At 36.0% G+C, this 23397-nt stretch overlaps 1 protein-coding gene across 12 annotated transcripts in view; it reads left to right on the top strand.

Annotated features, from left to right (window-relative positions):
- MEMO1 (mediator of cell motility 1) overlaps nucleotides 1-23397 on the top strand; it is a 125071-nt gene that overhangs the window by 79627 nt on the left and 22047 nt on the right. For 8 of the 12 annotated variants that reach the window (XM_081590328.1, XM_081590325.1, XM_081590330.1 and 5 more), the window contains 2 exons: nucleotides 3325-3437; nucleotides 5701-5812. The exons of 1 other annotated variant lie outside the window; for it this stretch is intronic. In XM_081590328.1, coding sequence (XP_081446454.1) covers nucleotides 3325-3437; nucleotides 5701-5812 — 225 coding nt within the window. Of the gene's footprint in view, nucleotides 1-3276; nucleotides 3438-5700; nucleotides 5813-23397 lie in introns of all 12 variants that reach the window. 3 more of the 12 variants (XM_081590322.1, XM_081590323.1, XM_081590320.1) reach the window with 1 other exon arrangement.

The raw sequence follows: 23397 nt of genomic DNA on the forward strand, positions 1-23397 counted from the left end.
GGACCAGTTCATTTGAGACTTGAGAACCTGTTTTAAGGATTTTGGATTTTATCCTCTGACCATGAAAAACCTTTGAAAGACATTTTAAGCAGGAGAGTGATATGATCTGATTCATATTTTAGAAAGAGTACTCTGTCTAAGGAATTTTTAAAATGATACATTAAGTTCTTTCCCATATTTATAGTTGCAAAGTCTTTTCCTATTACTAAAACTTTAAAAACTGAAACTCAGGATGTTACTTAGATAGTAACTTGATTTTGATTCGTATCTTTCAGAAAACCTTGCAGGGCAGAAAAAGAGAGCCAAAAGGAATCTTCTTTGGGGCCACATGACATTTTACTCTTCAGTTAAAATATCTCCTCTTACTATGAAACATTTAAAAAAAATTTACTTGTGTTCCATTATTTAGTATAAATAGTTGACTATTGATGAGAACAGGCACTTAGGTAACTCATGTGTTGAGTGCATAGACTACTCTCTTAGTAACTCCACAAATGTGGATTCTCTGGAGGTATTATTATACGTAAACTACATTATTTCTGAAAGAATGCCTCCTAATTTTTTTCCTATTTTTTCATATTAAAGGTTTCTTTTATATGTATGGTAACAGTGATTATATGCGGCTATTTTAAAAGTAACCCCTTTACGACAAACCACTTTGTAATTAATTAAAAGGAGAGAAAGTGGCATTACTTCCTATGCCTACATTATCCATTTCTCTCCAAAATATGTGTATGGCTTAGGTGTTTATGGACCTAGCGATCTAGGGGGGAAGAAAGAGAAAAGATGTTATTTTTTATTTATGCTATTAATTGTCTTTTAGCATATAGCTAATGCAGAGATTCAGTCTGAGATTAGTACTCATTCAATGTGTACTTTGTTTTTCCTTCTTTTCAACAATACCTAGCCTTTTTTGGTTTGTTTTTTGGTATATCACTTTTAAGGATTTTGTATTGATGGGACTTAAATCTCTTTTTTCTCCTGGTATCTCTCTTAACTAAATGCAGAACTTCACTATGTTGCTTTCGGGTGAGTTTCAACCCTTGGGGTACCCAGCTGGATAATGCAGACTGATGGGAGCTCTTTTCTGCACTAGGCTTTTATCTTTTTATCTCAGTTGGGTCTGACGAAAAGGCAAGCAAGATGAATAGCCATGTATTAGCTTAGAGGAAGCAGTTAGGTTTTCTGACCTCGGGTCTTTATTTCTGAAGTAATACTCATTTTTTAGTCACTGTCAGAAGAATCTTGTTACACTTACCTATGAAATATATCTGTGCCTCAATTGATATTATAAAAGTCATTTCATGTTTTAATTATCCTGAATTTCCAGGAGTGGTCTGATTTTAAGTATTCTAGTCCTCTTTTCTTAGAAATAACATTCCTCAATCATAAGAATGCTTATCTTTTCTTACTTAGTTCTTAATTCATACTGGGTTGGCCAAAAAGTTTGTTAGTTTTCCACTTACGTACTGTGGAAAAACCTGAAGGAATTTTTTTGCCAACCCAATATAGTACCTGTCCTTAAGCAAGTTTCCTAAACACTCAGATATACCATTATTTATGTCCCACATTAGACTTTAATTTTAAAAAGTGTGGTGTTATTTATATGCCAGTAAGGTATGAGAACATAGTGGTATCTTTTCGTTCATTTAGGAATCTGTGGATTTGATTTTTTGTTTTTCCTTAAACGTTATTGATTTGATCATAGAGATGATGACAGGAAGGTAGTAGTAGCAGAGGAGGTGAGGAAAAGGATTATGTTTCTGACTAGAAATGCCTTGTGGTCTTAACATGTCTGCTCTGAGTGACATCTTGAGGATTGAAGTTTCTTGAGGAGATTTTGGGACTAAACTGAGAATCACCTTTTCCTTGCCCACATCTTTCCTGTCTCCCCCAACCCTCCCAACACCTCAGATAACAAGTAAGATACACCCAACCATAGATTAATTTTCTTACCTGTAATAGAATTTTATCAAAATAAATACTTAGCAATATAGCACACATTCCTTGGCCTGCAAGTTTTTGATGTGAAACAGATAGAGCTCTGGTGTCTCAGTCTTTGAGTGTTTGTCCCTTAATTGAGCAATGAGTAGCTCTTAATTTTCTAGGTATATAGCTTACATATATATATTCTTTTTTCTTACAGTTTCCTGTCTGTGAGTGTGTGTGTGGTGGGGAAAGTTTTGTTCATATAAATCTGGGAGAGTAGAGAAAATGGAGAGTTTTGGAATTCAGATCGTAGAGATGTTTGAGATAAAATGAGAATTCATCCATTTTAATCTTGATGTTTAAGATAAAGGGATTGTAAAGATATAAGCTACAAGTTAGCCCCATTCTTTTCTTTAGCCTATAGTGCAAAGAACACATAATTACGTTTCTTTGTTTTTGAGAATGACTTCTACTTGAATAGGAACAGAGAAAGCTTATCACACTGAGTTCTTCTCAACAAGATGCCTTTCTTCTCTGCTATGGAAGAAATTTGGAAATAGCTTTATCTGAATAATTCTTTGTAGTGATATGTTGGATTTTCAGACTTCATACTGTTATGTAGTTTTATTAAAGTTGTAGGTAGGTTTCGGGTATAAGTTTGAGATTTTATTTAATAGCCAGAATGTTTAAAATGCAATTAATGTAGCTATTGAAAACCTGTGTTCTCGCCATTGTGAATACAAAGGTGATTTTAAGCAGTCTGTTTACTGTAGATAATTAGTAACTCTTATTTCCAGGTATTGAACATGGTTCTTTTAAAGCCCTTTCAACAGAAAGTCAGAGATAAGGAATTGAACTTAATTAATTGAGAAGCAAGTCATTAGATACACTAGTTTGCTAGTGCTGCCATAACAAAACACCATAAACTAGGTGATTGAAACAACAGAAATTTATTTTCTCCTCGTTCTGGATGCTAGAAAAGTCCAAGATGAAGATGTTGACAGGGTTGGTTTCTTATCAGGCCCCTTCCTTGGCTTACAGATGACTGTCTTCCTGATGTCTCTTCACGTGGTCAGTTACCATTCTGTATGTGTCTCTTCCTCTTCTTGTCAGGACACCAGTCATATTGAATTCAGGCCTCACCATAATGACTTCACTTTAACCTAACCACCTCTTCAAAGACCTTATCTCCAAATAGGTTCCGTTTTAAGGTACAGGGGGGCGGACTTTACCTATAATATCAAGGGAACACAATTTAGCATGTAACAGTAGGTGGTGAAATCAAGAAGGAAAACAGTATTACACGTAATTTTTAAAAATTACTTTTTTTCTTTTTATTTAACAAAGTTTGTGTAGAAGTGCGATTGTCCTGTGTTTTTGTTGTGTATCTCCCAGCCGGAGAATTTTCATCCTTGGGCCTTCTCATCATGTGCCCCTTTCTCGGTGTGCACTTTCCAGTGTGGATATATATAGAACACCTCTGTATGACCTTCGTATTGACCAAAAGAGTAAGTATATAGAACTCTTATAGCTTGTAAACAAGGTTTTTAAAAATAGAAATTAGAGTTTATTTTAAAAGTATTACCTTTGTAATATTTGAATTTTAAAAATAAAATTCATTGTAACTAATCTGCAAAAAACAAAAACTAAGAAAATCTTCCATATGCCTAAAAGACAACTGCAGTTTTTCTGCCAGCCACAAAAATCTGTAGATTCACTAGTGTCTGAACTGTAGCAGTTATATTTATAATCAAGGAAGTACTATGTACTCATTGTACCATCAGAAAAGAAACTTGTACCCACAACAACTTGTTGAAAGATTTTGGGCATGTTAGTCTTCCGCTGTGTGTAACAATTCTCTCACTGTAAATGGATAATGAGGATAATGATTTTATTTCCTTGTTTATGCTTTTTATGGGAAAAAATGAGACTGTAGTTGTGAAACTCAGCAAGAAGAGTGCTACATAAATCTTATGTATATTTTATTTATAAAACATACCTATTATTTTGATTTTTAAAGATTCCAGGCATCACATTTTTTATTTAGTTGTGTCTCATTTTAAATGTACATTGAATGTGTCAAGTAAAACTTTTTCTTAATAGTATTTTTGGAAAAATGGGTAAACATAATTTTAAAAATGCCAAACAGTATGGAAAATACTATAACAAACACTCATGTACTTATCATTCACACTTGACTCAGACTTTCCCCTCATCTGAACTCACTTTACAGTCCCACATTCCCGAAAGTAACCACATTCATGAACTTGGTGTATATCCTTCCAGTTCATCAAATTATATTTTAATTATGTTGAGTGTTTATTGTTTTAAGAAATTCTGCAGCAAATTCTTTTGTAGAATAAAAGAAGCTGTTTGCAAAGGAAATGGTCACCTCTTTTTAAACTTTAGGCTTAAAATTTCATAATTTTGGGCTTTATAGAGTATTAGCATTTTGTTGTTAAGATATAGCTTATTAACAAAACTGGAATATTTCTAACCTCACTCCCTGGAATGGCTTTAGGGTATGTAATTTTTAAATTTTTTAAATGCTTTTAAAATTTTTATTTTTTCTTCCAGTTTTATGGAGATATAATTGACATACGGCACTATAAGTTTTAAAGTGACACAGTAATTTGACTTTTCATATATCATAAAATGATAAGTTTAGTGAATATCATCTCATATAGATACAAAATTAAAGAAACAAAAAAATTCTTTTCCCTTGTGATAAGAACTCTTAGGATTTACTCTCAGCAGCTTTAATGTATAACATGCTGCAGTGTTCATTATATTTATCATGTTGTACATAACATCCTCAGTACTTATTGATCTTATTACTGGAAGTTTGTACCTTTTTACTACCTTCATCCACCCTCTGGGTCACACTTGATTTGTAAAACCTTGTTAGAGCATTCAGAAAATTTTGGTTTTGGATAGCCTAACAATGAGAATTTTTAATCAGATATAATTTCATAGAAGAAAAGTCATACAATTATTTTTTCTTTCTTTGATATTGGTAAACCCACTTAAGGGTGTAGTTATAAAAATGCTGGTTCTATTCAATGATAAAATAAAAATATTCTTATGTCTTTTTTAACATTAAATTCCATTATTTTCTTGCTATATAATATCTGGTTTTAAGTATAATCCACCAGAAGGGTCTGAATTACTAAATCATTTTAAAAATTTAAGATTAAGGCATGGTACTGTGGTAAATTTATATTCCAGTCTACCTGACAAGTTTAATTCTTAATGTTGAGGAAAATAACATTTTCAGTGAGAATTTTCTGTTCTTGATATAACAAAACCTGAGATGTAAACCAATAATCCTATACATTTTATTTAAAAATAAAACTCAAAAACGGTTTTATTAAACCTCATGAGGAAGTAGACTGGGGGATTTTTCCATATTTTAGTAGGAGTTTTGATCAACCGTTCTTGTTAGTATCTACTGGTTGATTAAGGTCAAGGAAAACCTTAAACTCAGAGGTGATTTTAGATATAATGAAAGGACTTGATGAAAATTTTAAATTACTATTTTTTATGTAACTATATAACATGAAAATGCTGAGTAAATCATTATGTGTCTGACTGTTTTGTCTTCTATAAGAAGCTAGTTGTTTTTCCCTTTTTTTTAAACTAAAACCAAAGGAGAACGTTACGTGGTACTTTTGTCTCTTGCCAAAGCATGTAGTTTTGTGTTGCTGGGTAGTCTCACAGGATAAGGATATACATTAATACATTTGTTTTACTATATTTTGAAACCTCTAGTTTACGGAGAACTATGGAAGACAGGAATGTTTGAACGCATGTCTCTGCAGACAGATGAAGATGAACACAGTATTGAAATGCATTTGCCTTATACAGCTAAAGCCATGGAAAGGTATACTAACTAATATAAGAAATCCCAGAGAAATCATGGATATTAATTTCTTTGGAATTATTTTAACTAGGGTAAGATGATCACTAGGATAAAGGAATTTAAAAATTCTTGTTACAGTGAAACAAAGAATTTGAGATTAGATTTTTCTGAATGTGGATTGAAGTTGGTTTTGAGTAGTTTGCCTATGAAGGTTAAATGTATGAAGTGGCATGGTTGTTTTGTTAGGTAGAAATAATTAAAAAGAAAACCCATGTGTCTATGTGTTCGTATGTATTGGTTTGCCTGTTATCTTATTCATTATATATTCATCTCAGGATAACAATTACATTCTTTCATGGTATAGTGCTCCAAGTAAGTAATCATAAAATTTTAGATTTGGGGGTAACTTTGGAGGTAATTTATTTCAGCCTTAATCAAAATATGTGAATCTCTATTATAAGAACAATTATTATATAGTAATATATAATAAGTGAGATAATCTATATATAATATAGATCTATTATAAAAGAGATCTCTGTTATAAAAAATGCTGACATTATTATTTGGTGCCTGCTAAAAGGTCTTTGAGGATAGTGTACTCACTAGACTATAAGTAGAGTGAAGACAGGGACATTTTGTTTTCCACTTATACCCCAGTGCCTAGCACAGTGCCTGTCACAGAGTAGTCATTATTTTGGGAAAATAAAAGACTTGTTTTAAGAGCTTTCTTTCTTCTTTAGGGAAATATTCAAATTAGAACATTTTTCTTTTGAAGGTCACATTTCTGTAATTTTTTCAACCACTTCCTTCATATGGACTTAATATTCCATATGTTTTTAGTTTGACTAGTTCTAAATATGGTGACATTATTCCTTCTCTGGTCCTCATTACTGTATTCTCTTAGGAAAATAAGTGGTACATCTTAGGTTTGCAGTAAATATTTGTTAATTAAATATGTTAATGAAGTATGAGATTAACAATTTTTATGCTGATATGGCTTACGTACTATTGTCTGATATATTTGCGGTCAGTTCAAACCCCAAGGACTTTTTATACTGTTAAACTAGATTATTTTCTCCTCTTTTACTTCAGTGGTTGATTTCTTTTTAACCCTAAAAGTGAATGTCTCTTCAATTAATTTTCTTTAATTTTTTCATGTTGGTTTTATTCCATTATTGCAGTTTTGGGAGTCATTTCCGTTTTTAATTCTGTTATCGAAGTATTATTTAGTTCTCTCAGTCTCATGTCGTCCACATCTTTTCACAGAAATAACTAAAAGGGATTACATAAGCTGAAGAAGTTTGCAAAAATTGAGTGATATTAAATTGTAAGCAGTATAATTTTAGGTTGTGAAAGTGAAAGTCACTCAGTGGTGTCCAGCTCTTTGGAACCCCATAGAATTCTCCAGGCCAGAATACTGAAGTGGGTAGCCTTTCCCTTCTCCAGTGGATCTTCACGACCCAGGAATCGAACCAGGGTCTCCTGCATTGCAGGTGGATTCTTTACCAATTTTAGGTTGTGTTAATACATTCCAATTCTTCAGAAAATTTTAAAGCCGTATAGCCTGTTTACTTTTTGAAATGCTGGTGTCATCAGAGCATCCCATTCTTCAACTGCAACAGGACAGTAAAAAACTTTTGTTCCTGGCTAAAATGTTACTTCAAAAGTAAAACAAGTGTAATGTCAAAATGTAGGAAAATAGAAATTTGAAACCAGTGAACAAAATTTATGTTCGTAATTTCCTCCCTATTAAATAACATTAAATTACCACTTTTAAGTACATCTCTTCTCAGAAAAACCTTTCTTATCTCTCAGATTACACTAGGATCCCTAATACTGACTCTTTCAAAAGTACCTAGTACTTTCCCTTTGTAACCTTTGCTACAAGCACTTCTTGTGTCACTTTGCTTACCATTACCTGTATCAGTTATCCTTTACTGAATAACAAATTGCCTCAAAACTTATGACTTAAAATCATAACTGTTTTATTGCTCACAATTTTGGGGTCAGGAGTTTGAGTAGGAAACACCTTGTTCTGGTCCACAAGACACTGACTGAGGTGATTGGAATAGGCCTTGAGGATCCAAGATGACTTTAGTGCTGACTTTTACTTGAGATACCTCATTTGTTCTCTATGGCCTGTTTTTTTTATCAGCCAGGGCTTTTCTATCTTTTTGGCCTGTCTCTAAAAGGATGGTGTGGATTTCTTTACACGGTGATTCTGGGTAACAGAACAAAACCAGAAATTTCCTGGCTTATTAAGGAGTAGGCCTAAAACTGCATATCATCATTTCCACTGCATTTTGTCTCCCAAAGGAGAAATAGATGCCACCTCTTGATGGGAGGAGTAGCATATGTGTACATGAGTAGGAGGAATTGTTGTCAGGCGTCTTTGTTGATGGACTACCACAATTCTTCCTGTGGTGGACAATTCATGTTTCTCCAACATGGAGGACATCTCCTAAGATGCCCAGAAATCTTATCCAGTTATGACATCAGGTTCATAGTTCATTATTTTATCATCTGAATTTGGCTGGGATGTGGATGAGGCTCCTTGGGTGCAGCTCTTTTTGATTTGGATACCTGTGAACTAAGAAGGCAAGTCTCCCCGTTGTCCACCGCTCCCCCCTCCCCAATATACTTAGTATACAGTTTTGAGACGAAGACAGTTAATCACATTGGAGGGTGGAAAAATGAAAAGCGTGTAGTAGTCTCTGTTCTAAAGCAGTTCTGAAACCTAACCAGGAAACAGAAAATGTCCTTTATTATGGCTTGGTTCTATCATCTGGCAGTGGTTTCATAATTCATTACAGATGGTTCCTGATTTATGCTGGCTCCACTTAGGATTTTTTGGCTTTTTGATGGTGTGAAAGTGATACATATTAAGTAGAAACTGTACTTTGAATTTTGATCTTTTCCCAGGCTAGCAATATGGATGATACTCTCTCACGTTTCTAGGCAGTGGCAGGGAGTCGCAGCTCCCAGTCAGCCATGTGATCATGAGGGTGAACACCCAATACACTTAAAAATCCTTTTGTACTCAGACAACAATTCTGTTTTTCATTTTCAGTACAGTATTCAATAAGTTGGGCTTCCCGGGTAGCTCAGCTAGTAAAGAATCCTCCTGCAGTGCAGCAGACCTGAGTTTGATCCCTGGGTTGGGAAGATCGCCTGGAGGAGAGCATGGCAACACACTCCAGTATTCTTGCCTGGAGAATCCCCATGGACAGAGAAGCCTGGTGGACTATAGTCCATGGGGTTGCAAAGAGTCAGACATGACTGAGTGCCTAAGCACAGCACATTCAATAAATTACATGAGAGATTCAGCACTTTATTGTAAACAGCACTTTATTATAAAATACACTTCGTTTTAGATAATTTTGCCCATCTGCAGGCTATTGAAAATGTTGTAAGCACACTTAAGGTAGGCTACGCTAAGCTATGATATTTAGTAGGTTAGGTGTAGTAAATGTATTTTCAACTTATAATGGATTTATTTAGACTTAACCCCATTGTAAGTTGAGGAAGATCTGTATTATTCTTAGCTCTTGGCTGGGTCCTTTTGGCTCTTGGCTCTATTCTCTGAGTCCTTTTTACTTTTCCATAAGAAATGGGCTTTGTTTGCATCTGAGTAGCAGTTTTATTCTGTTTTATGTGACGGTTAAAAGCCTAAAGGCCTCTTTTCATTTGAGATAGTGTTTTGTTTTAGTACAAACTGGTAGAACTCCATTAACCACTTTGTGGGTTTTCTGTATATAAGATTAGAAGTGCATTCCATTAGACAAAAGTCACATCCACAGTTCTTACTGAGACAAGATTCTCTCCACTTTCTTACCGAGACAGGATTCTCTCCACTTTGGAGCCCAAGTTAGGATCGTGTAATTTCTCAGAAGCCGTTTTACCTGCCTGAGAGAATATGCAAGCATGGTCTGAAGTCTTCCTGCGGTCCTAACACAGGCTTTTACAGATGTGGTTTTGATTTGATGATTCTGAGCCCACGTTCTTGGTAGTTCTCTGTATTTGGTCTTTGTCCTTAGGCTGTTTGCTTGACAGTGTTTGGCTATCTATAGAGGCTAGTGATGAGAAAGTTATTTTTTAACCAAGAAACTCCTAGTTAGAAATATTTCTTTTAAATTCTGCTTATAGTTCTTACCTCATGTTTTTCTTCTTACATCTCCTCATATTTGGCTGTGAAGAAGCCATTGACACTTTGAATATTTTGTTGGGGAATCTTAATTAGATTTATAGATTCTCTAATCTTCTAAGTTATGTCATGTGACAGTTATATGCTAATTGTTTTCTGCCAGGAAATAATATGGAATACCCTTCTTCTAGCAGTGTCCTTACTGCTTGTCTACCTTTCACGCTCCTTGTTGCCCTTTCCCCTTCCACCTATCTCTTGTCCCCAAAGCCAATATTATAGTTTCTAGGTGTCTCTTTTAGTAATACACTTTCCAGGCACCCATTTTTGGTCTCAATTATCAGTTGTAGCATGGCATATCACCTTAAAGTACCTTTTTTTGTTTTCCTTATGATTCTTTGGGCTAGAAATTTGTGGTCAGGGATGAGTGGTGACCAGTCTTCTCTATTTCATTTGCTGTCAGTTAAGATAGGTTGACTTAGGCTAGAGGTTCCAGGGTGGTCTCACTTTCTGTCTGGGGCTATAATGCAGGTTGTCTACTAGGCACCTTAGTTCTCATCTTGGTCCTATCTCCACTTGTTACTTTTCTTCAGGGCCTTTCTCTACACATGTTTTCCCTTTCCTGCTGATGTATCCTAAAGTACCTGGCAATTCAGGGTGGCAAGAAAGTAAGTAGAAATTTTAGGCCTCTTAATCTTTAGGCTTCGAAGTGGCACAGTATCACTTGTGCCATATTTTACTTGACAACGCAAATTGGAAGACTGGATTCAAGGGGAGGGAAAAATTGACTCTGTACCTAACCGGAGAAGTGGCATGAGCATTCAGAGGTGGGAGGAATTTTGTTGATGATGTTTGTAGATAGCCTACCATGGTAGCACTGCAGTTAAATAGCTTTTCAGGAGATTATTTATATATGTATATATGTCTGTTTCCTTCTCTAGTATTTCCCTAACCTATTTCCTACTCCAGGGCAGCTGGTCTACTCTGTATCTTCTGTACTTATCTCAGTACCTGGTACACAACAGGATCTCAGTAATTAATTGTTGAATAAATTAATAGCAATCTATTTGTAATACTTTCATTAAATATTTCCCAAAAATGAGATCAGACTTTTTTAATTAGCTGCTTTTTATATCATGAACCTATTTACATGTTTTTTTTTTTAACTCCTTTTAATTGGGTATACATAGGACTTTCCAGTATATGACTATGTAGTACTTCAGTTGACTAATTTTAAAACTTTTCCCTCATTTTTCACTATTATGACAATTATTATGGGCTAAAAAATTAAATATCTAAGTGTATTATTTATAATTCCCTTATATTAAGCAGATTTAAAAGTGATATTCATTAGAATGTTCTTTAAAAAAAAAAGAGTAATATAGAGGAGAAAACAAACTGACCCATAATGTCCTTGCCCAGTTAAATCTGTTGACTTTTAAAAAATGGGTGTACATGATTTAAAAGCGTACACAATGAGCAGTGAAAGCCTCTTTTATTCTCCTCAGCAGTGTTTACTGACAGTGAAGACTATTATGGAAATGCTAACATATACGTATGCATATATAAGTTTGTGTGTTTGTGTGTGTATATATATGACTTATACATACACATTTTTGTGTAATTAAAATGTAAACAGGAGGTCATATCTTAAGCATTTTATTCTGATCCTTTTTTCCATATATTATCTTTACTATTGCAGTTCATAATTTTTAATATTATATATAATTGCATTTGAGAGATATTGTTAAGTTGGGATATGTAGAAATCATCTATCTTGTAAAAGCTATTTACTCTTAAAATTTGGAGAAGTAAATGGCAACCCACTCTGGTATACTTGTCTAGAAAATCTCATGGACGGAGGAGCCTGGTAGGCTACAGTCCATGGGGTCGCAAAGAGTCGGACACGACTGAGCGAATAACACACACTATTAAAATTAGCAACATGATCCCACTTCTTTTTCTTTGCATTTTACTCTGTTATCTTTCCCTCCTTTTATTCCTTTCTCTGTATTATTCCCATTTATTCTTTGTTTACAGTTTAAAATTTTAATTGATTTTTGGGTCACTGTAAAATATATTCTTTATGACATAGAAGTCTATGAATATTAATAAATGTAGACTTTAAATACCCAACGCTGTTAAGATATAGAACAATTCCTTTGCCTCAGTTTTAGTGCTTTTTTGTTCAGAAAAATGTGCAAAGTAAGGAGTAGAATTCTTTAGTAACTTTTGAAGTGTTTGAGAAATATGGCCCTGTAAAAATATGATTATATTTTTAGCCATATAATAGTTTTTGTTACTGCTAATATTTTTGTAACATGGACGGCTTTAAAGCACAGTACAGTGTATTTAAATCTTTCATCTTAGGTTTTAGGTTCAAGTCAATCCTAGAAATTCACTGTGGTTAAGATTTGACAACTTCAGTACTTATACCATTATATATATTTAAAAAAATGTTGATTTTCTATAGTTTATCTAGATTGTTAAGCCTAACTTTTGTAATTTCTTGTGTTTATTCTTATTAATTATATTCTTGAGTTCCCTGAGTAAGAAAACTACTGTCAAATGCCTTGTACAGTATTAATTACTAATAAATGAACAGTTTTTCCTGTTCTTAATATCTTATATTAATACATTTGTTAAAATTGAGGAACCAGTATTGATACATGAACTATGAACTTTATTTAATAATCAATTAGGATTCACTCTTTGTGTTAGTATAGTCTATGGCTTTGCCAAATGCTTCATTTCATGTCTCTCTACCTTTAATAGTCCCGTGTAAAGTAGTTTTACTGTCCCAGAAATCCCGTGCTCTACCTATTCATCTTCTCTCATCACTCCATCTCCATCTAATCCCTGGTAACTACCAATCTTTTTATTGTCTTCATATCCATATAGTTTCTGGAATATTGTGTAGTTGGAATCATGTAGTATGTAGCCTTTTCAGGTTGACTTCTTGAACTTAGTAATATCAAAATTCCTCCAAGTCTTTTTATGGCTTGGTAGCTTATTTTTCTTTGTTATTGAATAGTAGCCCATTTTATGTCTGTGTGATCTTTCCACTCACCTATTAAAAGATTATTGATATTGTTGGATTTAGTTCAGTTCAGTCACTCAGTCGTGTCGGACTCTTTGTGACCCCCATGAACCGCAGCATGCCAGGCCTCCCTATCCATCACCAACTCCCGGAGTCCACCCAAACCCATGTCCATTGAGTCGGTGATGCCATCCAACCATCTCATCCTCTGTCGTCCCTTTCTCCTCCTGCCCTCAATCTTTCCCAGCATCAGGGTCTTTTCCAATGAGTCAGCTCTTCGCATCAGGTGGCCAAAGTATTGGAATTTCAGCTTCAACATCAGTCCTTCCAATGAACACCCAGGACTGATCTCCTTTAGGATGGACTGGTTGGGTCTCCTTGCAGTCCAAGGGACACTCAAGAGTCTTCTCCAACACCACGCTTCAAAAGCATCAATTCTTCGGTGCTCAGCTTTCTTTATAGTCCAACTCTCACATCCATACATGACCACTGGAAAAATGATAGCCTTGACTAGATGGACCTTTGTTGACAAAGTAATGTCTCTGCTTTTTAATATGCTGTCTAGGTTGGTCATAACTTTCCTTCCAGGGAGTAAGTGTCTTTTAATTTCATGGCTGCAATCAGCAGCAGTGATTTTGGACCCCCTAAAAATAAAGTCAGCCACTGTTTCCACTCTTTCCCCCTCTATTTCCCATGAAGTGATGGGACCGGATGCCATGATCTTAGTTTTCTGAACGTTGAGTTTTAAGCCAACTTTTTCACTCTCCTCTTTCACTTTCATCAAGAAGCTCTTTAGTTCTTCTTCGCTTTCTGCCATAAGGGTGGTGTCATCTGCATATCTGAGGTTATTGATATTTCTCCCAGCAGTCTTGATTCCAGCTTGTGCTTCCTCCAGCCCAGCGTTTCTCATGATGTACTCTGCATATAAGTTAAATAAGCAGGGTGACAATATACAGCTGTGACGTACTCCTTTTCCTATTTGGAACCAGTCTGTTGTTCCGTGTCCAGTTCTAACTGTTGCTTCCTGACCTGCATACAGGTTTCTCAAGAGGCAGGTCAGATGGTCTGGTATTCCCATCTCTTTCAGAATTTTCCACAGTTTTATTGTGGTCCACATAGTCAAAGGCTTTGGCCTAGTCAATAAAGCAGAAATAGATATTTTTCTGGAACTCTCTTGCGTTTTTGATGATCCAGCAGATGTTGGCAATTTGATCTCTGGTTCCTCCACCTTTTCTAAAACCAGCTTGAACATCTGGAAGTTCACGGTTCACGTATTGCTGAAGCCTGGCTTGGAGAATTTTGAGCATTACTTTACTAGCGTGTGAGATGAGTGCAATTGTGCGGTAGTTTGAGCATTCTTTGGCATTGCCTTTCTTTGGGATTGGAATGAAAACTGACCTTTCCACTCACCTATTAAAAGATTATTGATATTGTTGAATTAATATCTGTTATATTTGTTACCATTTTCTATTCACTGCTCTTGTTCTTTCTTGCCTTAATCTCTCTTTCTTTTTCCTCTGATTTTAATTGAACATTTAATATGAGTTCATTTTCTTTCCTCTCTTAGCATAGGTTATGCTTCTTTTTACTATTTTTAGTGGTTGCTGTAAAGTTTGCAACATACATTTGCAACTGGTGCAGGTATACTTTCAAGTAAGACTGTTGCCACCTCCCCAAGAACACGCAAGAGATGTTTCCTTTTCCAGTGTTTCTGTTAATCACAAATTAAGCAGAGACATTACCTTGTCAACAAAGGTCCCTCTAGTCAAGGCTATGGTTTTTCCAGTAGTCATGTATGGATGTGAGAGTTGGACTATAAAGAAAGCTGAGCGCCGAAGAATTGATGCTTTTGAAGCATGGTGTTGGAGAAGACTCTTGAGAGTCCCTTGGACTGCAAGGAGATCCAATCAATCCATCCTAAAAGAGATCAATCCTGGGTGTTCATTGGAAGGTCTGATGTTGAAGCTGAAACTCCAATACTTTGGCCCCCTGATGTGAAGAGCCGACTCATTGGAAAAGACCTTGATGCTGGGAAAGATTGAGGGCAGGAGGAGAAAGGGACGACAGAGGATGAGATGGTTGGATGGCATCACCGACTCAATGGACATGGGTTTGGGTGGACTCCGGGAGTTGGTGATGGATAGGGAGGCCTGGCGTGCTGCGGTTCATGGGGTCACAAAGAGTCGGACACAACTGAGCGACTGAACTGAATTGAACCTTCAAAATTTGGTTAATCTGAATTTTTCAGATATGAATAGAGTTGCTTAATTGTGCAGGGAATAATGTGTGATGCAAAAATAAGTGAATATTTTGTGTTTCCTCTGCATATAGTCCAGTTGGAGAGATAACTGTATATAAATAAATGTAATATAATTCAGAATGTAATAAATACAATTGAAGAGTTTATAGAAACAGAAAGAATGGGTTGAAGGTGATAGCTGAGTTAGGGGAGCACAGAGAAGGCATTGTGAAGAAGATGATATTTGAGTGGACTTTGAGGAAGGCTATAATTTTCACAGAATGAGGCAGAATTTTTTGTTGGAAACAATACTGTAAATATAAAATGCAGAAGTAAGAAAACCCAGGGCTAATTTTAAGAGCGGGAACCTATTGGACTTAGCTTGTGGAAGTTACAGAAGTCTGTGTTAGTAACTGAAGTCTGTCTCTAGATGATTTTTGTTTGGCCTGCATAGGTAGGAAAAGTTTTTCGCAGATATGAACGTTTTTAGTTTGATATGGATCCTGCCACTTCCAGTTATCATATACCTTATCTGACCTTTCACAGATATATGGTACCAGCATGGGGCTGGAGACATTTGAATAGGTAACCTTGTAGGAGCATAGAGTAAGAGGGCAAAGACTAGAAAGCTGGAACAGTTGGTTGGGACAGGATTATGAAGGACCTTGAATGTCATTTTAAGATATTTGTATTTTATTCCATGATTGTTATAGAGCTAGTAAGTGTTCTTCAGAAAAAGAGGGAGATGATTAGACCTTGACTGTAAGAGTATTCCTCTTTGATGGCATGATGGTACTGTGAAGGATGGATTAGAGGTGGAAGAGGTTGATAGAAATAGTTTAGAAATCATGGAGGCTTTGAACTAAAGTGATGATGGGTAGGATAGCAAACTGAGCAGATTATGGGAGAATGAAGAAAACTTGGTAAATATTTCTGTGTGGGAGAGTAAGATAATTTTAAGATACATTTAAGGTCTAAGAGTGTACAATTATCAGAGATGGTCAAGATGTTAACTTTTTGGTGTAAACCAGGTATAATTTTAGGAGAACATAGGGCATGGAAATGTTGACTTGTTTCTATCAAATTACTGGAATGTTTCTATAAAAATACTGGAATGACCATAATTCTGAAAGCCAACTTGGGCTAGTTCATCATAGTACTGTTATGCTTCAAACAGTTGAGTTTTCATAATAGACTTCAGTAAGATTCTCTGGTACCTGAAATATGCCCGCCCTTGTAAAATCTTTTTTACTAGTTTTCCTACTGGAATGGAAATTCAGAAAGGTATACCCTTTGACATTAATTTTGATAATCTCATTGTATTCCTTTACCTGATCAAACGGTAAAGATTTATAATGACTTAAATGTTAATTTTAGTTGTCATTGACAGTTTGCTTTCTCCCTTTTCCCTCTCTTTTTCCCCAGTTTCTTTGGCTCTGTCTGATGTTTTCTGGGTCTTTCTAATTTATTCTTTCTCACAGTGAGTCGAGTATTCTGCATTTAATCTGTATGTGTGTCCCTGTTGTTGAAGGTGAATTTGATCAAGAGGAGAAGATTAGCGGAATTCTTCCACATAGGGTTCCCTGAAACTCCACATTATGATTTCTTTCTGTCTCTGTGCCTTTAACACCTTTTTTGAGGGTTCCACAACCAGCCTCACTTGAAGGACTCATAAATGTATCATGACTATGGTTTATTAGAAAAGATATGATACACAGCAGGACCAGCAAGGGACAAAAGACATGTCAGGCAGAATCTGGAGGAATCCAAATACGGGCTTCCAACATTCTCCCTCCCATAGGGGTGGGCTGAACAGAATGTGGTTCCTCCAGCACTGTAACACGTGTACGGTGTTTCTGGCCGGGGACACCTGCTTTAAGATTCTAAATCCAGGATTTTTGTTAGGGGCTAGTCATGTAGACACACTCTGCCTGTGTAACTACTCACAGCTATACTAAAATTCCAGACTCCCAGAAGGAAAGCAGGTGTTTGCCATAATCGCATAATTTATGAACAATCTAGGCAAGCTGGTACTGTGTCCCAAGTGGGTAAAAAGAACCTTAATCCACCTAAATAACATTGCAGAAGCCAAGTTGCTAGGTACCCAAAGGCCAGTCTTACACATAGGCCTTTCTAAAGATTTCAGCAACAAATCTGCTGAATTTAACCCAGTTGCAGAATTCCCTTTCCACTTTCCCAGTTCCAGGCTGCCATATTGCCATTCCAACTTTGTGAATTTTTTACTCACCTGAATACCATTTTAACCCTTATTACAGTTTAGGTTTGTGCTAGGTCTTAAGATTCTTCTTTCCTTTCTGATATGACCTCAGTCAAGGTCTTCAACTATTTAAAATGATCAGAAAAAAGTGAGGTATGCTCTTGCGTAGTTACTCTTTAACAGAGTGGAATGACTTGTCTGTGGACATGGAACACAGCCTGAGATTTTCTACCCCCGTCCAGCTTACATGGCAGCCACAAGAGTAGTGCTGTTTTCACATGTGTTCTTACCCTGTGACTTTCATACTCTGTGGTTGTATATTTCTGCATATATCTTGTTTTATTTTTATTGTCATTTATTGAGATTTTAGAGCAAACATATGTTTTCTTTGTATATTGCTCAGTTTCTTTTTTCATGAACATAGAAAATTCCTTTGGATTAGTACCTGTATATCAGGAAGAGAGCGTATTTTAGAATTACAGAGCATGGAGTATCTCTGAAATAAATAAAATTTCATATTTGATTGTAATGAAACAGTTTTTGTTTCTGTGACCATGAGAAGGATGAGCAAGAGGTACCATAAGACATTTGAGAAGATTGGAATATATTTTATTTTTATCAGAGTAGACTTTTAGTATTTATCTACATATGCTTTGTCCTCTCTTTTATCCCTCCTGTGAATATTTTCTGTCTAAAAGAGGAGAGGAGAATAAATTATATAGTGCTATTGTGGCAACAGCTTTAGCATCTTAGAGATAAGAATAGCTTTTCTTTTGACTGGCTTAGTTATGATTTTTTAAAAATTCTCACCTGAGAAGCTCTAGACTGCTTCTAAAATCTTTAGGAAGTTGGAAGGATTTGTATAGAAAAGAAAATTCTCGTGTTCATCAATGTTGTTCAGAGGAAAAATAATCAAATAAATGCCATGGAAAGAATAAGCAAATGACTATTTGTATACAGTATTTGATCTAGTTTAAAATGTCATCATTTTTAAGATTTCAGTTATTTATATGCCACTAATTTAGTGAAAACTGCCATTTAAGTAATTTTTTTATCACTTAGAATATTCATATTAAAATTCATATTTTTCTTCTGATGAGGACTTTTAAAATCTACGCCTACCAAGTTTCAGATGTTCATATAGTATTATTAACCATAACATTAACTATAGAACTGTGTTAGCTACAGAATTCACATTTTTATGTTAGAATTTTTACATTAGAATTTAGACTTTTTTGTACTCTGTACCAGTAAAAGCATTGGTGATAGAGTGATATTGTTTGTTTTAGGAGAGTGCTTCACTATTGGTTCTGTGATTTCAGTTTTTTTGTTTGTTACACATCTTGGATACAGTAATTTTCTGCAGCATGGGTTAAGGCATAGGACAGAAAAAGAAGGGCTAAAATTTTCATCTGTATTACTAAAGTGCTCATAGGTATTTTGTAAGGCAGGTTTTATTAACTTTGTTTTTATGGATGACAGATGATAGTTTAAGTAACCTGCTGCAGGTAGCAAAGGTAGATTTTCTTTCTTTTTTTAATAGTTTTATTGAAGTTTCAAGTATGAATTTATATCCTATACAATTTTTGATGAATTTATAGAGTTGTGCAGACATTTTCACAATCTAGTTTTTTTAAAGGAATATTTTGTTTATTTTTATTTATTTATTTGGCTGGACTTGGTCTTAGTTATAGCATGTCGGATCTTTAGCTGCAGCATGTGGGATCTAGTTCCTTAACCAGGGATCGAACCCGGGCTCCCTGTATTGGGGACATGGAGTCTTAGCCACTAGACCACTAGGGAAGTCCTTCACAATCTAGTTTTAACTTTTCTATCACCCAAAAAAGAAACCTTGTGTTCATTTAAGGACAGTTTCTGCTTCTGTTCTCAACCTCAGGTACCCATTTACCCTCTTTCTTTGTAGATTAGTATTTTTCGAAAATTTTAAATAAATGGAATCATACAACATGTAGTCCTTTCTGTTGGTCCTCTTTCACTTAGCATACCGTTTTTGAGATTCATCCACGTTGCACTGTGTATTAATGGTTCATTCATTTTTGATTGCCAAGTGGATATTCCATTGTATGAATATGCCCCGTTTTGTTTAACCATTCACCAATTGATGGACATTTGGATCATCTTCATTTTTGGCTATTAGGAATAATGTTACAAACATTTTTGCACAAATCTTTGTATGAATATATGTTTTCATTTCTCTTGAATAGGTACTTGTGAGTGAAATTGCTGAGTCATATGATAAGTCTGTGTTTTTCATAGTGATAGCACCATTTTATATTCTAGGGAACAAAGCATGAGGGTTCTTTTTTCCATATTCTGGCCAGTACCTGCTATTGTCAGTCTTCACATTACAGCCCTTCTGACAGATGTGTAGTGTGACCTGACTGTGGTGTTAGTTTGCCATCTCCCCAGTGACTTGTGAAGTTGAGCAGCTTTTCATATGATAGTCATTTGTGTGTATTTTGTGAAATGTCTGTTCATATATTTTTCCCTAGTTTTAATTTTATAATTTATCTTTTTCTTAGTTATGAGAGATTTTTGTATTTTGTACATAAGTTTTTTATTCATATGCAAAGATTTTTTCCCATGGTATGTCTTATCTGTTTGTTTTCTTAATGATGTTTATTGAAAAGCAAATGTTATTGATGAATTCAATTTCTTTTTTTTTTTTCTTCTTGTATGGATTCCACTTTTGGTATCAAGAAATCTTTGCCTAAATTAGGGTTACATAGATTTTCACTTCTTGAACATGGTCAGCAAACACAACCTGCAGACCATATCTAGCTGACAGCTTGTTATTGTAATATTTTATCAGAGCATAGACACACCCATGGAGAAGGCAATGGCACCCCACTCCAGTACTCTTGCCTGGAAAATCCCATGGACGGAGGAGCCTGGTAGGCTATAGTCCATGAGGTCGCCAAGAGTCGGACACGACTGAGCAGCTTCACTTTCACTTTTCACTTCCATGCACTGGAGGAGGAAATGGCAACCCACTCCAGTGTTCTTGCCTGGAGAATCCCAGGGATGGCGAAGCCTGGTGGGCTGGCATCTATGGGGTCACACAGAGTCAGACATGACTGAAGCGACTTAGCAGCAGCAGCAGCAGACACACCCATTCATTTACCTATTGACTGTGGCTACTTTCTCTTTACAGTAACAGTTGAGTAGTTGCTAAAGAGATTGTATAGCCCGGAAAACCTAAAATATGGCCCATTTCAAAAGATGTTTGCTGAACCCTGTTCTCTAAGTGTTACAATTTTAGCTTATAATATAGTTGTGTCTATGATCCAATTTGTGTATGGTATGAGGTAAAGGTCTGACTTCACTTTTTGTCGTGTGGATTATGCAATTATCCTAATACTATTTGTTGAAAAGACTATCCTGTAGGTAATGAGTCATTTTCTTTTTGCTGCTTTCACGATTTTCTCTTTGTCTTTGGTTTTCATCAGTTTCATTATGCTGTATCTAGGTTGGGAATCTTTTTATACTTACCTACTTTGGGTTGTTGAGTGTTTTGGATCTCTAGATAAATGTTTCATGAAATTTGGGAAGTTTTCAGCCATTATTTTTTCTAATGTTTTTCCTGTAACTTTTGTGGGACTCTCATTGTGTGCATCCTCTTGTATTTGATGTTGTCTGCATGTCTCCAGTGCTCTATTCATTTTTCTTTGGTCTTTTTTTCCCTCTGTTCTTCAGATTGGATAACTTATTTTTGATTTTAATTTTTTCATTTCTTTGATTTTACTGATTGTTTATGTAATATTGATTCTCCTCTTCAAACCATATAGTGAATTTTTCATTTCAGTTATACTTTTCAACTCCAAAATTTCCCTTTGGTTCTTTTTAATGGTTTACATTTCTTTGTTGATATTTGCTGTAGTCATCGTATATATGTATACATTAAACTTTTTAAAGCATAGTTTCCTTTATTTCTTTGAACATATTTATAATAACTTTAGGGGCTTCCCAGGTGACGCTAGTGGTGAAGAATCTGTCTGCCAGTGTAGTAGATGCAGGTTCAATTTCTGGGTCAGGAAGCTCCCCTGGAGTAGGAAAAGATACCCCACTCCGGTATTCTTGCCTGGAAAATTCCATGGACAGAGAAGCCTGGCAGGCTACAGTCCATGGAGCTGCAAAGAGTCGGACACGACTGAGTGACTGAGCACATAATAACTTTTAAAATCTGTCTGCTGAATCTAATATCCGATTCCACTTGAATACAGCTTCTGCTAGCTCTCTACTTGCCCCCAAGAATGGGTTACAGTTTCCTTGTTCTTTGGCTCAGAATTTTTTTTTCTTGAAACTGAACTTGTACATAGTACAGTATATTATAGCAACTTTATTGTAATTTCATTAATTTTTTTCTTCAGATGATAGTGGTGGTGGTTTCATTCACTCATTTATTTATTTTTGGTTGCGCTGGGTCTTCATTGCTTTACTAGTTGCAGCAGACAGGGGCTGCTCTTTGTTGTGGTGCATGGGCTTCTCACTGCAGTGGTTTCTCTTGTGGAGCATAGGCTCCAGGGTGTGCGGCCTTCAATAGCTGCAGCTCCCAGACTTCCGGGAACAGGCTCAGTAGTTGTGGCACACAGACTTAGTTGCTCTGAGGCATGTGGGATCTTCCTGGACCAGCTATTGAACTGGCACCTCCTGCATTGACGGGTGGATTCTTTACCACTGAGCTACCAGGGAAGCCCTCATGTTTTAAAAAAAGTACCTTTCATAGACTCTGTCTGCAGAATCTTTGTCACAGTGTTTGGCTACTGATGCATCTCCTCAGCTTTTAAAACATTCTTGTTTTTACCTCGACTTTCTAGAGTTCACCTTTCGTCTGCACTGCTTAGTGCTAGCTACTGTTTGTTTGGCAGTTGTGTTTAAATACCTTGAGCCTGTATAGCTTTCACCATGCGCTGGTGAGGTGTGAGTGTTTTGGGGAGAACATTAGAAGTTTTCAGATTTGCCGCCTTTCCTTTCTCTTGGGTCTTCTCTGGTCTCCCTGTGCTTGTGTGCATCCCTTGTTTCTAGGCAGCCAGGGATGTTTAAGAGCTTGTTGTCCCTCAGTTCTCCACTCGCCTTTGTGCTTGCTCTCACCCTCCTGGTTCCCTGGCATTTGGGGGGAGCTTCAGCCTTCTGGACCTCCCCTGCACACATGTGCTGCCTCCTGTTCAGCCAGGGCATCTTCCCAGAACATATGAATTTATCCTGTCCCTGTATGGCTCTCTCCTTCCCAGGACCTCCCTGTTAGATTTCTAGGTAGTCCTCAGGTTTGTGGCTTGCCTCAAATGGTGTGGTAATTTCAGGCTACAAAAGTGGCAGGATTTTCTGTTTCCTGCTGGGTCTGCCCCAAGTCAAAGTCAGCCTCCTTCAACAGCAAAGCTGCTGGTTTTTCATAGCCAACCTCACCATGCGTTTACCATAATGTTGGAGGAAGGCAGACAGAGGCAGTTCCTGGTAAGATGCCACATTGCACGGTTCTTCTCAAAAAGGTCATTTTATTTTTCAGGAATTAACTTTTCTCATTGTATTTTTTGGCCTTTGCTTGATTTTCAGAGCACAAAATGGTTGTTTTTTGGACATTTTAATTCAGTTTTATAATTGTTCTTTGAGGGTGAAATTTTATACTCCTTTGCTAGGGAAGACCAGCTTCACAACTTGGATTCTGGACTTTTTATAGGAATATCACATTTCAAAGCCAAATGTTCTCTTCTTTGATTTATGCTTTGTGGGGATAGAGAACAATAGTAACAATAATTTTTTAAAAAGCGAAATGGCAAAGAGGTGGATGGATGACTCTTGATTCAAAGTTGGATTTCTCAGTAGTATGAGACTTTTACCCCTGTATAGATCGCTCAAACTGAGGTTAACTGAGTGGTTTGGTAGCTCTTACAGAGTAGACTTGTGATGTTTCTCCAGAGTAAACCAACATTGACGAAATAACTTCTCTTAC

This window comes from Giraffa tippelskirchi, chromosome 4 (assembly GCF_054371585.1).
Source record: "Giraffa tippelskirchi isolate mGirTip1 chromosome 4, T2T-mGirTip1v1.2.pri, whole genome shotgun sequence".
Taxonomy (NCBI): Eukaryota; Metazoa; Chordata; class Mammalia; order Artiodactyla; family Giraffidae; genus Giraffa; species Giraffa tippelskirchi.